The 16281-nt window shown below is 42.3% G+C and overlaps 1 protein-coding gene across 1 annotated transcript; it reads right to left on the reverse strand.

Annotated features, from left to right (window-relative positions):
* Nucleotides 1-2123: 2123 nt before the first annotated feature.
* On the reverse strand, nucleotides 2124-16254 carry LOC118575796 (DNA repair protein RAD50-like; the record flags this gene model as incomplete). Its single annotated transcript, XM_036176200.1, is given in 12 exon segments — nucleotides 2124-2237; nucleotides 2310-2402; nucleotides 4225-4335; nucleotides 5804-5977; nucleotides 5979-5998; nucleotides 6349-6475; nucleotides 7352-7541; nucleotides 11291-11338; nucleotides 11340-11526; nucleotides 12300-12475; nucleotides 14560-14717; nucleotides 16072-16254. Coding segments are annotated over 12 exon segments (1581 nt in total), but the record flags the coding sequence as incomplete, so codon positions are not given.
* Nucleotides 16255-16281: the final 27 nt, after the last annotated feature.

Below are 16281 nucleotides of genomic sequence, written 5' to 3' on the forward strand. Positions count from 1 at the left end.
TTTAATTATCATGTATTTTTAAGATAGGGTCTCACGTTGAAGTCCTGGCTGGCCTTGGAACTCAGAGATCTGCCTGCCTCAGCCTGCTGGGATAAAGGTGTTACACTACCACACCAGGCCCAGACATATTTCATACCTACAACCTAGTAGATCACCTTCCCCAGGAACCCTGATACATAGCCTGCTGATCTGAAGAGTATAAGACTTCATTAACATGTATAATATTGATATTCTTATGGTATACAGACAAACTTTTAACCAATCAAGAAAGCAATATAAACTGCTGAGTTCTTCCCCTACTTTCTTCCTCTCCTAATGTGTACCCAGACTATTAGATACTTTAGAATATGTGTCAGATACAATCTCTGCCTTCAGGCTGGCACATACAAGTTGAGCGTTCCTACTCTGAACATCCCAATTCCTCAATGGGTTTGGCAGCATTTCAGATTTTTGGGCTAGGGATGCTCAACTGGTAGAGTCTATGTAATTATTACAAAATCCAAAGAGTTACAAGTTGGAAAAACAGCTAATGTCGAGCACTTTGGATGAGGGACACTCCACCCATAATCTCACAAGGGAGTGGGGAGTAACACACAGCTGTGAGTTTGAGATAATTCTGCCGTTGACCTGCAATATTAAGAAACTGGCTGTTACCAGGTGGCACACACCTTTAATCCAGCACTCGGGAGGCAGAGACAGGCGAATGGATCTCTGTGAGTTTGAGGCCAGCCTGGTCTACAGAGCGAGCTCCAAGAAAGCAAGAGTGGTTGCAGGTATAAAGAGAAACCCTGTCTCCATGTGAGAGAGAGAGAGAGGGAGGGAGGGAAGGAGGGAGGAGGGAGGGAGGGAGGGAGAGAGAGAGAGGGAGGGAGGAGGGAGGGAGGGAAGGAGGGAGGGAGCAGAATTTTGACAATACCTTGCTTCCAACAGTGAAGTTTCTGGGTAGTGGAAGACAAGGCTTTCTCTCACATGCTAAAAGTTCATATCCAACTGTGCTCCAAGAACCATTATTTTTAGTTTTTTAAAAACATTTATCAAGGAGCATGGTAAAGCTGAGTGTGGTAGTACACGCCTTTAATTCCAGCACTTGGGAGGCAGAGGCAAGAGGGATTTCTGTGAGTTCAAGGCCAGTGGTCTACAGAGTGAGTTTCCAGGTCTGCCAGAGCTACATAGTGAGACTCTTAGGGAGAAAGGAAAAAGTTAAGGCTACCATTGTGCAAGCTCATGAGAAGCATTATTATAAGCAGCTGAAGGTAACCAAAGTGACATGGTTGAATGTTCAGTGGCTGAGGCAACCCAGGACACACTGAGTTCTGAAGCCTTGCCACGGAGAACCTAGCTTAAGAGTTTTTTCCTCATTAGGAACATGGAAAGGTTGCTTTCATCTGGTGTGAGCTAACATTTGAATTGATTTTCATGACAACATGAAAGGGCTCTTTATAAAGGGCCATCACACTGTAGTTAACACTGATTCTTACACAACATTCCTAATCTGAATGCACACTATCATCAGAAAGTCAGGTATTTCTTTTAATAGCTTCTATTCTTACTTTAATTTAAAAGCACAGCAGGCAAAAGGCAGCAGCTCTGAAGTCAGGCATATGTAGGTTCAAATCACAATGTTCTCATTTTTAAACTGCAATTCTAGGCAAACTCATTTAACTTCTCTAAGCCACAGTCTGCATGGAATATGGTGATAATGCCACCTGCTGTAAAGTGTTATTGTAAAGGGGAAGTAAGTCAAGACAGTGCTTGGCTGAGTAACTGGTTGTAAAAAGCTTCGGGGTCCAATTTTTCCTTTGGAATTCCAATTGTATCTCACAAAATACAAGATAAGATAAAGAAAGGGAAAAAACTGGTTAACACTTAAAAGTTCATCTTTGTTAGGTTGGTATTAAAGTTGTTTCTTTGATGGCTTTTGTGTGTGCATCACACAATGTGCAGACATATGTGTGGCAGCCAAGAAAACCGAGTGTCATTCCTCACAATCTACTTCAGTAGAAAAAAAAAAAAGAAAAAAATATGAATTATTCCTCTATTTTCATTTCCATTCAATTTATCTTCTACTATAATAGAACTTACTATAGAAACAGTGTTGCGATGCCGTGAGCAGAAAGCCTTACCTTCTGAGTGTCAATATCTTGCCTCATGGTTCCCATTTCTTTATTTATCTTTTCTTTGTGTTTGTCACATTCATTTAGTTGAACTACAACTTCATTAAGTTCAGTTTCCTTTTGCTAAAAAAGGAAAAAAGTTCATTAAGTGCATGAAAATAAAAACAAACAAATAATAATTTTGTTTTAAATTACCTTCTTATAGTCATCTTTTCCATCTTGAATATAATTCTCTATGTCTTTCATGTAACCATTAATATTTTTAACCTTCTCTTTGATATCACTGATCTGTGGGAAAACATTAAATTTAAACACATACATACACATAAAACCAAAACAAAAATTTACACTAGATGAGTTGGGTATAGTGGCGTATGTCTGTAATCCTAGTACTTGGGAGAAAAGTTGTGACAGGAAGATCACCAGGACTCCAGGGCCAGCCTGACCTACATAATAAGTGCCAGGGATACATACTGACACTCTGCCTCAAGAAAACAAACAAGTAAATACACAATTTAAAAAAACCACCAGGATGAGACTAGGGCATCAGCAGAGAGCACACTGGAACACTGGCTTAGGAGTTAGAGACCAGAGACAGCCAGTTTTCTTTATGGATGTGGCCCCGGGTAGGCCAACTACACCCTAGTAGATGGCCCCATGTGCATCAGCAGAGGACTGGTGCACGTGGGACTTGGTGGGTCACAATGGAAAAGAAAGGGAGGGCATGAACTTGGAAGAGAAGGGAGGGGTGGATCCAGGAGACATTTTAGTGGGAGGAATGGGAAGGCAAATATGATCAAAATGTATTACATGATATACAAATTATCAAAGAATAAAATTCGCTTTAAAAAAAGAACTTTGAAACCAAGTGTTCCATGTTCCACCACTGTTCGGGAGTATTATTTAAGGTGTGTTACTTTTCTTTATGATGGTTGTATTCGTTTAACTCTGTGAAGCTGGGTTACTGTGCCTGTCTAAAACACCTGATGGTCTAATGAAGAGCTGAACAGCCAATAGCAAGGCAAGAGAAAGGATAGACGGGGCTGGCAGGCAGAGAGAATATATAAAAGGAGAAATCTGGGAGAAGAGGAAGTAAGAGGACCCTGGGGCCAGCCACCCAGCTACACAGCAAGCCACGGAATAAGAAACAAAGAAAGGTACACAGGAATAGAAAAGGAAAAAAAAGCCTGGAGGCAAAAGGTAGATGGGATAAGTTAAGAAAAGCTAGCTAGAAACAAGCCAAGCTAAGGCCATACATTTATAATTAAGGATAAGCCTCTGTGTGTGACTTATTTGGGAGCTGGGTGGTGGGCCTCTAAAAGAGTAAAAACCACCACCAACACACCACTATCAAATTTTAGGTCAGATAATCTCTTATCAATGGGAATGGACTAGTCTCAATTTTATTTTTTTTGAGTACCTAGTCTCAATTCTAAACTTCTGTTTTAGATCAAGAAGCAAAAATATTTTAAGTTTAATCTTTACTCAATAATTTTCTGAAGTCAAGATTATAGCATGGCTCAGTGGGTAAGAGCACTTGCTATACTAGCCTGAGGACCCATCTTCAAATTCCCAGCAACCATGTGAAAAAAACAAACAATTGGGCATGGCTGTGTGTGCCTGTAACCTCAGCATTGATGGGGGTTGTTGCAGGTGTGTGTGTGTATGTGTGTGTGTGTGTGTGTGTGTGTGTGTGTGTGTGTGTGTGTGTAGACAGCAGATCCTGGAAGCTCACCAGGTAGCTCCAGTGAGACTCAGGTTCAGTAAGAGACTCCCTCAAGGAAATAAGCTGGACAGTGAGAGGAAGACCTCTGCTCTGGTCTGTGTATATATTCGTGGGCATGCACACTTGAATACTCATGTGGATGCACGCCTCCCCCCACAACAACATGCAATGTCATGAGGGCTCGGGATATAGCTTGGTGATAAGAGTGCTACTCTAGCATTCACAAGGCCCTGAGTTTAATGTCCAGCATGCAAAAACAAAAATAGTATCATAAACCTGAAAATACTGTTTATCTTACCACATTATTTAATTTATATACAATAATAGTGCTATAAATGTTTAACACAGGCATTGGGTAAGCAAAATATGTAAACAAGAACTTACTTTCTCCTGAGCCATTTTGGTACTTGATTGCTTTCTGTGGATTAATTCTTCTTTTTCCTGCTGGAACTTTTCCAGTGCTGTCTCCAAAGGATTTATTTGCTCTTTAGCATCCTGAACACACACAAAGCCAAACCAGTCATGCAACACTCCATTACCTTATTTCAGATCCCAGGCTCTACAGTCTTAGCAAAAACATGTCTCAGGTGTCAGGCTAATGTCAACTTATTTGCATCTCTTGACAAGGCCATGAAGATGGCACCATTGTTTTTATCCACATACTTCAGAGAAGCAACAAACAGTAACTTGTTCAAGGTCACAAAAGTAAATAGAGTATCAAAGAGTCTACCCTAGCCCAGCTCCAGAAATGACTCTACCAAAACAATTAGATACTTCATTAGGCCATGTGATGCCAATTATACCACATGGCTTATGCTTGGATTTTCACGAGTTCAGTGGAGACCTATGTCAGCTCTACTAAGATCAAAGGTTTATTCAGTCCAACATTCCTTTTTACATGTCAGCTAAGTAGTTATTTACATGGTAGTAACAGCATACTAATTGACCGTGGTGTGCCCACACCTATTCTGGAAGAAAGAGGACTTTCAAATGTAAATTATTGCACTAATCAGAAGTGTAACACTGATGTTGAACATGCACACATGATAACCAGTTTAAAACAATGAACCTTGAAATCTTGAAACATGTCCTGAGCCTACAAAGGTTACAGGCAGAGAGACATTCATTTGTGACTTCAGCACTGGTGTGCATTCTCATGCTGGGAGACGGTGGTGAGATGGAAAGCCAAATGCCGTCCTGGCAGAAGACCTTTCTGGCAATCAACCTTGCTTCCTTTGAGCAACATGGGACATTCTGAAACCCCAGTTTCTTTTTCCAACAAAGAGATACTTTGTTATCTATCTCAACAGGGCTGGGAGACAATGTTTTAAGTAAAAATCATTTATAACCAGTCAAGACTAGTACAAGGTAATACTATTTTGTATTATATGATAAGCCCAAATTATTTGATCCAAAATTATTTAAGAAATAAAGAAACATTTATAGCAATTACTGCTAAACAGACTGAGTAACTTGCATAGTGCTTACTGAATGAGTGACTGTAACTATGAAAACCTGGATTAGGACCTCTGCTTTGACTCACTGAGACAGGGCCAGTGGGTACACTTCAGTGCCTGTCGTACCCCATGCCTGCTCTACTGTACTAGCAGCAGTCTGACATCGCATGTGGGATCCAATGAAGTAGTGGTAACACATGGGTGTCTGCCATAGAGCAACACTTGGGGACAAGAATTCGTATGTAGTTATCCAGCCACATAGGACTTCTTCTAGTAACATGAACTCACTACCAAACCAGACACTTGGTTCTTCTTTACATGACCCAACTCTTTCTTCCCAAATCTGTACTCATTAATACCCACTCTGTCACTCAGAAGTCACATGAAGAATCATCCTAACACTTGCATTTGAGTTGCACAGTATCTGTAGTTATGTCTCTTAACACCAACGAAGAAAATTTTGTGTCTGGACTAACTTACAAAACAACATGTATGCATAGTCCTACCTTTATCTCTCTATATAAAGACTGAACTTCAGTGGATAATTCCACAGTCTGCTCCTCCATTTGCTGACGGCGTTGCAAATTCGTGGATATCTGCAGTTTCTCTGATTTCAGCTCATTTGTTTTACTTTTCAGGTGTTGAATTTGCTCCTGTTGGTCCTGTATAAGCTTACGGTTTCAATTCAACCTTACTGGAAACTGAACAGAAACAGACCGACACAGTGGCTAATGGATGGGTACAGAAAACACTGCTATCATCCTTTTGAGTTCTCGCAGGTAAAGAACTGAGAGGCTGAACTCCAGTGGGCTCCACTGCATGCAATAAGGGTACCCTGATTGCTATCCCCACCCAGTCACTCTCACAGGCACAGCTGAGAAAGAGCACAGCTCATTTGACCCTCTAGGATTCCAAGTCTATTGCACAAGGCAAAGAACGAGAGCTGACACTTGGGAAGGAGAGAAGATGTACTGTACACTCTCACAGAGCAGGCACAAAAGTGCATGTGGGCGCACTGAAGTCTTTGTGGGTGTGAGTAGACAGACATTACCTGTATCCAGCTTGTGCTGCTTTTCCTGCTTTTCCTGGTTGACCTGCTGGACAGTTCGATCCAAGTCCACCCCCTGCAGCTTAGCTGCCTGCTGTGCAATTTTCCTTTCCACATCCTTCAGCTCCATCTTAAGAACAGAACAGTTACTTCTAAGAGACTTACTGCATTATCACGATCAAACCCTTTTAAAGCCAAGTTTAATAGGATAAAAAGTAAAAATAAGTTCTGGTACTTCAAATAAGGTAAATGAATTATGCTTTAATTTCCACAGTTTATAAATACTTTTAAGCATAGGAATATATACAAATCAGTTGTCTGAACCTGAAAATTTGCTTGTGTGTGTGTGTGTGTGTGTGTGTGTGTGTATGTGTGTGTGTGTGTGTGTGTGTGTGTGCGCGAGAGAGAGAGAGAGAGAGAGAGAGAGAGAGAGAGAGAGAGAGAGAGAGAGAGAGACAGACAGAGACTGATTCACTGTGTATCCCTGGCTGGCCTGGCACTAGCTACACAGACCAGGCTGGTCCTGAACTTACAAAGATCAACCTGCCTCTGCCTCCCCCAGTGCTGGGATTAAAGGTGTGAGCCATCATGCCCAGCTACTGGTTTTTATTTTTTTAATTTTTCAAGGCAAGAGTTTCTCTGTGTAGCCTTGGCTGTTCTGAACTGGATTTGTAGACCATGTTGGCCTCTACCTCACAGACTCACCTGCTTCAACCTCCTGAGTGCTGGGATTAAAGGCGCGTGTCATTACGCCCAGCTCTAGCTTTTTGTTTTGTTTTTTGAGACAGGGATTCTCTGTGTAGTTTTGGAGCCCTTCCTGGAACTCACTCTGTAGCCTAGGCTGGCCTCAAACTCACAGAGATCCATCTACCTCTGCCTCCCAAGTGCTGGGATTAAAGGTGTGCGCCACCACCACCTGGCTCTAGCTACTGTTTTTAACACGCTCACATTTCACATTCAAGCTGCACAGATCAATTTTATTCCACTTTAACAGCAGTAAGGTTACCTGGAACCTCTCCATAACTGTAACATCTGTCAGGCATACTTTAGCACCTTCTTCTTCAGGCATGATTGTACCCAGGAGGGTTTCCTGTTCTTCTATGTCAGTCTTTAGGCGCTGTATGTCTCTATTGACATTCTGTAGTTTGTTTCTTAATTCTGGTATTTCCTTCTCCTTCAAATCAATTATGCTTTGCCTTAAGAGAAAACACAATGAAAATCATTTCACTCGAGCTGATATTTCCTCATAACTAAAGTGAAGTTATTATGTGTTTTGGCAAGATCAACACAGAAGAGCTACTAGCCCTTTCCAGGACATCCTGTCAGTAGCTCCGTGATGTCAACGTGTCTATTATTTGTGATGACCTCCTTATTTGTTTAGTTACAGTGAGGTTAGCCATGTTTCTCCACTGTAAATGCCTACTTTTTTCTCTGTATTTAAACATATCTCTCAAGAGGGATACATTGAGAATATGTGAATATCCTGTTTTTCAAACATCTGCCTATGGATGCCAGTAAAACATGGCCCAGGTGGGCTAAGCAGCATTCCTAAGGGCATTTAGCAGAGCCGAATTAGAAATCCCAGCCACTGCTTTTCCACATTTAAAAAGTTCTCCTAGCTTATTAGACCTTTGATTTGTTGTTGATTTATGTAAACTTCATACATTTCAGAATGCTTTCCCCTCTTCTGGGAGAGAAGCCTTCCTTCACATGTCCGTAACTCCTCCGTCCTTTCCCCACTTCTCCAGGACGGCCTTCTGCTGGCTCTTGGAAAGTCTTCTGAAGTTTTGAGTTTTGTTGCTTTTAGTAAGCTGCAGTCTCCGCTCATGTGCATCCTCACTTAGCGCCCCATCAGCACCACGACCCACTTTCAGCAGCTCCTAGGGACCGCTCCTGCTTTCAGCCTTTGTTTCAAAGTAATAGCATGTATGGTAGCAATACTAGCACACTGTACCACTTCAAAAACAGACCTTACGCTGGATGTGGTGGTGCACGCCTTTAATTCCCAGTGCTCAGGAGTAGGGCCAGGCAGAGCTCTGTGAGTTTGGAGACCAGCCTGGTCTACATAAGTTCTAGGACAGCCAAGACTATGTAGTGAGGACCCTGTACCAAAAAAAAAAAAAAAAAAAAAGCAGTCTTAATGTTCTGGCTCTCCTCCTCCTGCAGAGATATGAGTAGTCTTTTCTGAATACCTGGCAGGCTGTGACTGTCACTAACAGAAAAATGACAGCAGTACCACTGTGCCAGCTCTTGTATCTAGGTCCCTAAGAGACTCAGCTGGGGCTGGAAAGATGGCCCAGCAGTTAAGGGTTATGTTGTTGAGTTCAGTTCCCAGCACCCACATCAGGTGGTTCACAAATATCTGTAACTCCAGCTCCCAGGGTATTCAATGCCTATGGCCTCGATGGGTGTATGCATATGCCCCTTCAACATGTATATACCGGATTAAAAATAATAAAAATGTAAATCTTTAAAAACGAGAGAGAGACTTCACAAAGCATCAGTTTTCCTGACTCTTGGGAATAACTGTACTCAGTTAGCCCAGCTACACTGCTGACCAGAGCCCAGGACACATGCAGAGGCCACGTGAAAGCACTATATATGACATCCCTCAGCCAGGCTCCCAGCCAGCAGTCGGGTATCAGCCATCCTGAATGTCCAGCCCCAACAAATTTAGGATGACTGATGCTTCCTGCAAAGACCCTGAATGACAGCCCTCCAACAGAACCCTGAGAAATGACAGTGAGCCTCTCTGTTAGTTACACAGCAGTGACTAGAACAAATGTTACCATTCTTCATTCAGCGAAGTAACCAGTCGCAAGACATGACAATGATCACGAAAATGCTACTCACTCTGTGAAGGGGCCTTCATGACAGGAGCCCTGAAATGTAACACTGTGTCACCTAGTGCCATTTGAAATACTTCAGTATGGTAGAACAAACTTCATGTTTACTCTGTGTGCACTATCAACTTTAAGTTTATCTTTTATTTGATCTTTTTTCTAGAATTACCTTATTCTGCCTTTTCAATCTCAAGCTACAGCTGAATGTTCTTATCACCTTCTCTGTGGCTCTAGCAGTCTGGCTTTCTCTCTAGATGCATACAGTAGTTATCTATTGTTGCATAATAAAACCCTCCAAACCAAGCAGCTTAAAAAAAAAGAGTACCAGTTATTGCTCACAGATTGTGAGGATCAGGAGACATGCAGCTGACAGTCTCTCAGGGAGGTGGAGTACCAGTTATTTGGTCAGGACTACAGTCATCCCAAGATCAACTCTACAAATTCTGCTTCCAAACTCACCTATTCAGTAGGAAGGCCTCCAGTCCCCATCATGCCGACTTCTCTCCAGAGCTACTTAAACATGGCAGACTAGAGTGGTTGAAGCCACAGTACCTTAGGTAACATAATCTTGGAAGGACAGGCTATCATTTCTGTCTTTCCTATTGACTGACGGATTCTGACAAGTCCCTTGTAGCCCATTTTGGCACTGACCTCGCTATGCAGAAGAGGATGACCCTGAGTTTCACTGCCTCCACCTCTGAAGTGCTGTGATTACAGGTATGCACCCCCAGGTAAAGCTATTCCTGGCCTATTTCAGTTCACACAGACCATCCTGCCACAATATGAGCACTGAGAGACTATGAGGGCCACTTTAGAAGCTGGCTGCCATAAGCAATCTCCTTAGACTTTCCTCATTTTTCCTGAAACTGCATTTTTTGAAGTTTTCCTGGACAACAGATCTGGCTTCTCTGCCTCCACCCTTATCTATTCAATATATTAACAAGAGGTTAATTTCCTAAAACACTATCAGGACTTTCGGATGGCTCCTTATTACCTAGCAGACAGCTACACTAGGTGTGAACACAGTATAGTCCCATCTTTCCAACTTATGGGAACCAGGCATAGAAATCATGCCTCAAACCTGAGATAACTTTTGGATACAGTCTAGGCCAAGCTCCTCTCCTTTGTACATGGTTCCAATTCCCCTGTTGCCCTTCTAACTAAGACACACAAACTTCTTGAGGCTTCACACTCCTTGCCTGCCATGTTCTCTAAACGCTTATCCCATTCTTACACCCCTGGGCTTACTTCTTAACGAGCACATCTGCTGCACCATTTTCATGTGCTCTATTAAGCCCAGCTTTCTGTCTCCTCCTGAGAGCTTGTCTCCTTGGTTAGATCATCAGCTCCTGTGTACACGTCTTACCATGTTCTAGGAGACACCATGATAGAAATCATGCATTTCCTCATGTGACTATACTTATTAACAGACTAGTGCCTAAATTTCTTGTATATATGAAAGAGACAATAACAACAGAAATAATATATGCTTCTTCAAAAGTGGGAACAACATAAAATATACTCTAAAGTCTTCTGGGGCTGATGAGATTGCTTAGTGAATAAAGGTTCTAGCCACCAAGCCTAATAATGGTCTGAGTTTGATCCCCAGGACCGACATGGTGGAAGTCTGAACAGACTTCCCAAAGTTGTCCTCTAACCACCACACAAATGGTATGTCATGCCCATACTCATACCAAATAAATAAAATGTAATTTTAAAAGTTGGGGTTTTTGGGGGTGGTGGTGGTGGTGGTGGCTGGAGAGATGGCTCAGCAGTTAAGAGCACTGGTGGCTCCTCCAGAGGACCAGGATTTAGTTCCCAGCCCTCATACGGCAGCTCATAACTATATGTAACTCCATTCCGAGGGGGATCTAATGCCCTCTTCTGGCTACTGTGAGCACACATGCGGTGCACAGCCATACATGCAGGCAAAACACCCCACATACTTGAAGTTATCTCTTGGAATAACTTTTCCTGTTTTGTTTGTGGGGTTTGGAAAGTGCCATCAATAACCAGATTAAAAGCTGTCATAACTGGAGCCAAGTCTCAGGAAACACACTGAGTAAAGGCTACACCAACTCCATGACTACGTCAGGGCTCACCTCACGGGCACAAGCCCAAGCATTTCATCACGGCGTCGTTCTTTTTTTTAGTTCTGATTCTGTTGACTTGAGCTTATCTGGAGCAAGCCTCAGCTTGGACTGCAAGTCACTGATGACTTCCTGTAATTCAGCCTCCGTCTGAAACACTCTCTGACAGACGGGGCAACAAGCCTGGTCCTCATCTGTCAGCTGAGTAATGAACTGGGAGTAAACTGCTGTGGCTCCAGCCAGCATGGCTATTTAAAAACAAAGAAATCTCTAGTCAGACACACATATATTTCCTCATATAATCATTACTCTTGCAATTTTCCGGATCATACAAAAAGCATAACATTTTACTGAGGGCTTTCTATGTGCCATCTCCTTACCCCTGGTCACTCCTTCCCTCTCATACTCCCAATGTACCCAAATGAAATAAAGAGTCTGACATTTCAATCTTCCTAAGGATATTTTATATTCAATCTGCATAGGTTTTTGGTATCATACAAAAAGCGTAACACTTTACTGAGGTCTTTCTATGTGCCAGGCATTTCTTACACACACAAAGTTTCAAAATCTCCTATTATTGCCAGGCAGTGGTGGTGGTAGTTCTAGCACTTGGGGGACAGAGGCAGGAGGATCTCTGTGAGTTCAAGGCCAGCCTGGGCTATAGAGAGTTCCAGGACAGCCAAGGCTACACAGAGAAACCCTGTCTCAAAAAACCAAAAAAATAAAATCAAATCTCCTATCCTAGAGCTGGAGGGGTGGCTCAGCAGTTAAGAGCACTTGCTGCTCTGGCAGAGGACTAGTTGGTTCTTAGCACCTAAACTGGACAGCTCACATTCGCCTGCAACTCTACCTCCAGAGGAGATCTGACACCTCTGGCCTTGGTGGACACCCAACTTACATGCACATACACACAATTAAAAGTAATTTAAAAAATAAGTCTTAAAATCTCTGATCACTGGCGATTACCTGGGAATGAAATTCCAAAAGGCAAAGTGCCTTGATAATATAGACTGTAACTTACCACGCTGTTTTGAGGACTTTTCAATTTCTTCTTTAAGTCTGCCTAAATCACTTTCAAAATCCTGGCTACCACAAACATCAAACAGCTTATCTTCATAACTGGACAACTGTTCTTCCTTTTTCTTCAGTTCATTATTTACATGATTTTTATTCTGTTCAGCTGAAGCTAGGTCTTTGCTAAAATAAAAACAAATGTGGGATATTTGAAAATTTAAAAAAATTTTTTAGATTTAGTTTATGTGTATGAATGTTTTGCCTCCATATATGCATGTGTACCATGTACATACCTGGTGCTCAAAGAAGTCAGAAAGGGGTGTCAGATGCCCCAGAACTGGAGTTACAGGTGGTTGTGAGCCACCATGTATTACTGGGTACTAAACCCAGGTCCAGTACAAGAGCAGCCACTGAGCTCGCTCTCCAGCTCCCTAGGAAGCTGAAAAATTTGAGGAAGGAGATAAAAGACAAATTCTGCCAAAAATCACTAAGGGTTAGATATGAACAAATCCTTTCCTATATTTTTTATAGTTTTGTGCTGGAGATAGCCCAGGACCTCAAGCACGCTCTATCACTGAGCTACACTCCAGCCACATTCTTTAGAAGTTAGAAGAATATGTTGATGCTGCCTTAGGACACTGCCCCATCTGCTAGTCCTGAGCATGGAGCAGGTCAATGTGTAGGCAGAAGTGTGCTGTACTTGTGGGGCTCACAGTCTTAGGGCCCAGATGACGGCCTGAGCAGCGGAAGCCAGCTGCTGGCTCCACTAGAGAAGGAAAAGAGAAGCAGCAGAGGTCCGTCCACTGGTCTCCTTCACAGTGCTCCCTCCCCCTCGAAACGCCTCCGTGGTCCTTTCTTGTTGCCGTCATCCCCTTCCCCCTGGCCACTCGCTCCCCTCATCCTTCAAAACATCTGCTTACTAGTACATCTCAGTAGTATCTAACTCCTAATCACCATCCTACCAATCTCAAAGCTCATGTGTCAGAGGTTTTAGCTTTCTAAGTTATGCTGCACCAGTCTGGAAACTCAATGTGCTGTATTCAGCATACTCTTTAAAACCAAGCAGAAAGAACACAACAGAACAGATGGTACTTAGTACTGTCTGCTGTGAGTCACTGCAAACCCTGCAGAAAAAGGACTACAGAAGATGCTTCCATCACACAGACAACCTACAGGCCTTGCAGCCTTCATCCTATCCAGTCTCCAGGAAGCACCAGACACTACAGACCTCTCCTTGAGGAAGCATCTTCCCAGGGCACCCCCGACACACTCCTGCTGGCTCATCCTGGTCCCCAGCACTCACTGCTTCCACTGCTAGCTTCCTTTCCTGAGCAGCCAATGATTATTCCTAGTATTCAGCGGTACCCTTGTCTTTTACATTGTGAGGGCATGCACGTGAGGTCAGAGACAATTTGCAGGAATCAGGTCTCTCCCACCATGTGGGTCCCTGGGATGGAACTGAGGTCACGAGACTTGGCAGTATTACACTCTGAGACATTTTACTTGTCCCTTTTTGTACAATTCTTTCATGGTGACATAGCTTATACCAATTATTTTATCCTTTCTAACTAACTGCAATTTCCTGAACTTAAATATTCTATTCACTAAAAGACCCTTCCGAGAGATACAAGTTTGAGCCAGACATGGTGACATATACCTTATAATTCCAGTACTCCAAAGGATCAGAGGATCTCAAATTGGAGACCAGCCTGGGCTATATTGTAAGACCCTGTTCAAACAAACACAAAAGTAAAACACCATAAATATAGCCAAAGCTAAGTCTACGATCTCCTAGAAATTTTATGAGAAATACCGTACCCTCTTATCTGACAACCACTTAGGGGAGCATCCAAGAAAGTCTGAGCAGTGCACTGCTCAGAGACAGAACTTTCAGATGTCAATCTTCTTCTGCAGTTTTAAGAGACAAGAGGCCCCAGCCACTCGTATTACATTTTATTTAAATTGCCAGAAGAAGAAAAAAAATCAACTGACTATGACGTATCATTTCATGACAATGAATGTTTAAAATAATAGCTGGGTGGTGGTCGCACATGCCTCTAACCCCAGCACTTGGGAGGCAGAGCCAGGCGGATCTCTGTGAGTTCAAGGCCAGCCTGGTCTACAGAGTGAGATCCAGGAAAGGTGCAAAGCTACACAGAGAAACCCTGTCTCGAAAAAACCAAAAATAAATAAATAAATAAATAAATAAATAAATAAAAGCAAGAAATAAGGAGATTTCTATCAGTGGCAATGTTCTAGCAACTCACTTCAGTGTGGCAAGTCTGTTCCTGGTCTGGTTGATTTCTTTGGATTTAGAATGAAGCCAGTCTTCAAGTTGTTTTTTGTTAGGAAAATACCCCAACAGTGAAGTCAGCTCATCACTGTGCCTAGACTTTATCTTTCTGATTTGTTCATCTTTGTCAGCCTATAATGAAATATAAAACAGACAAATCAACTTTACGAAGTCAAGCCTCTACCTCCACATTCTATTAAGAACACAAATAAATTCTGGGATTGGTGGGACAGCTCAGCATGTGAAAGCATCTGCCACAACAGCCTGATGACCCAGTTCACCCGAGACCTGCATGAAGGTAGAAGAGCACCAACTCCACAACGCTGTGTCTGTCTGTCTGTCTGTCTGTCTGTCTCTGTCTCTCTCTCTCTCTTTAACTTTTGAGACAGAGTCTCACTCAGTAGTCCTGACTGGCCTGGAACTTGCTATGTAGACCAGGCTGGCAAGGAACTCCCAGAGATCTGTCTACCTCTGCCATGCAAATGCTGAGAATAAAGGTACCCCCACTACCGGGGGCTTCAAAGCATATGTGTGCTCATAAACACACACTAAATAAGTAGAATTATAAAAATGAACTGAATAAATAAATTCTAGAATGACTAGGATTCCTGATTTAAAAAAGAAAAGTATAAAATTTAAGCAGAAGGGCCAGGCAGTGGTGGCACATGTCTTTAATCCCAGCACTTGGGAGGCAGAGGCAGGTGGATCTTAGTGAGTTCAAGGCTAGCCTGGTCTACAAAGCAAGTTCCAGGACAGCTAGGACTGTTACACAGAGAAACCCTGTCTCAAAAAACAAAAACAAACAAACAAAAAAAGTCAAGCAGAAAATATAAAATTTCTTAAAGACTTGGAGTGAGGACTGACTTTTTTTTTTTTTTTTTTTTTTTTAAAAACATCTGTATGTATGCACTCTGACCATGGCAATGTGAAGGTCTAAGGACAACTTTGGAGTCAGCTCTTTCCTTCTATTGTGTGAGTTCCAGGATTAAATTCAGGTGGGCAGGCTTGGTATAGAGTCTCTTTACCTTCAAGATATTTTCCAAGTCTCAGTATGGTCTTTTTAAGTCAGAGCAAAAATTCTAATGTCATAAAAAATTTTAATTCTATATGTCAAAAGTTACCAACAATGAACACATTTTTGTGTTTTTAATTCTGGGCTTTCTGTTATTAAAACATATCTAGGCAATGGCATATGCGTATATTCCCAGTTAGGAAGCCGAGGGAGGAGAATCACTTGAGTCCAGAGTCAGAGGCCAGCAAGGGCAACAGGACAGGGCTACAACTCATCTAAAAAAAAAAAAACAGTAACTAAAGTGAAAAAAGAAATGAAAGTTTTAAGTTTGAAAGTCGATTCTATAAGCATATTTTTAATACTAAGTTCTTACAACCTCTAAATACAAAGCCAATACCAAATCAATACTTCACAGTCTTCCTACTACAATTTTAAATACCAACCAGTATAGCTAAGACAGAAGGAAAATCCTACCTTGTCTTTGGTCAGCATCTCCATCTGCGTGCGGGTTGTTGTGTGATGATTCAACTGCTCCATCTCCTGGTCCAGCTTCCGCAAGCTCCGGTCCAGGTCTGCTTTCTCACTTTGGAGGCTTATTACCTCTGCCTTTAGGGTTTCTACACTGCTGCTTTTCTCAGCCTTGTTTAGTTCACGTTCCTAATCAATAATCAAAACAAATGCACG

This window comes from Onychomys torridus, unplaced genomic scaffold, assembly GCF_903995425.1.
Source record: "Onychomys torridus unplaced genomic scaffold, mOncTor1.1, whole genome shotgun sequence".
NCBI classification, from domain to species: Eukaryota; Metazoa; Chordata; class Mammalia; order Rodentia; family Cricetidae; genus Onychomys; species Onychomys torridus.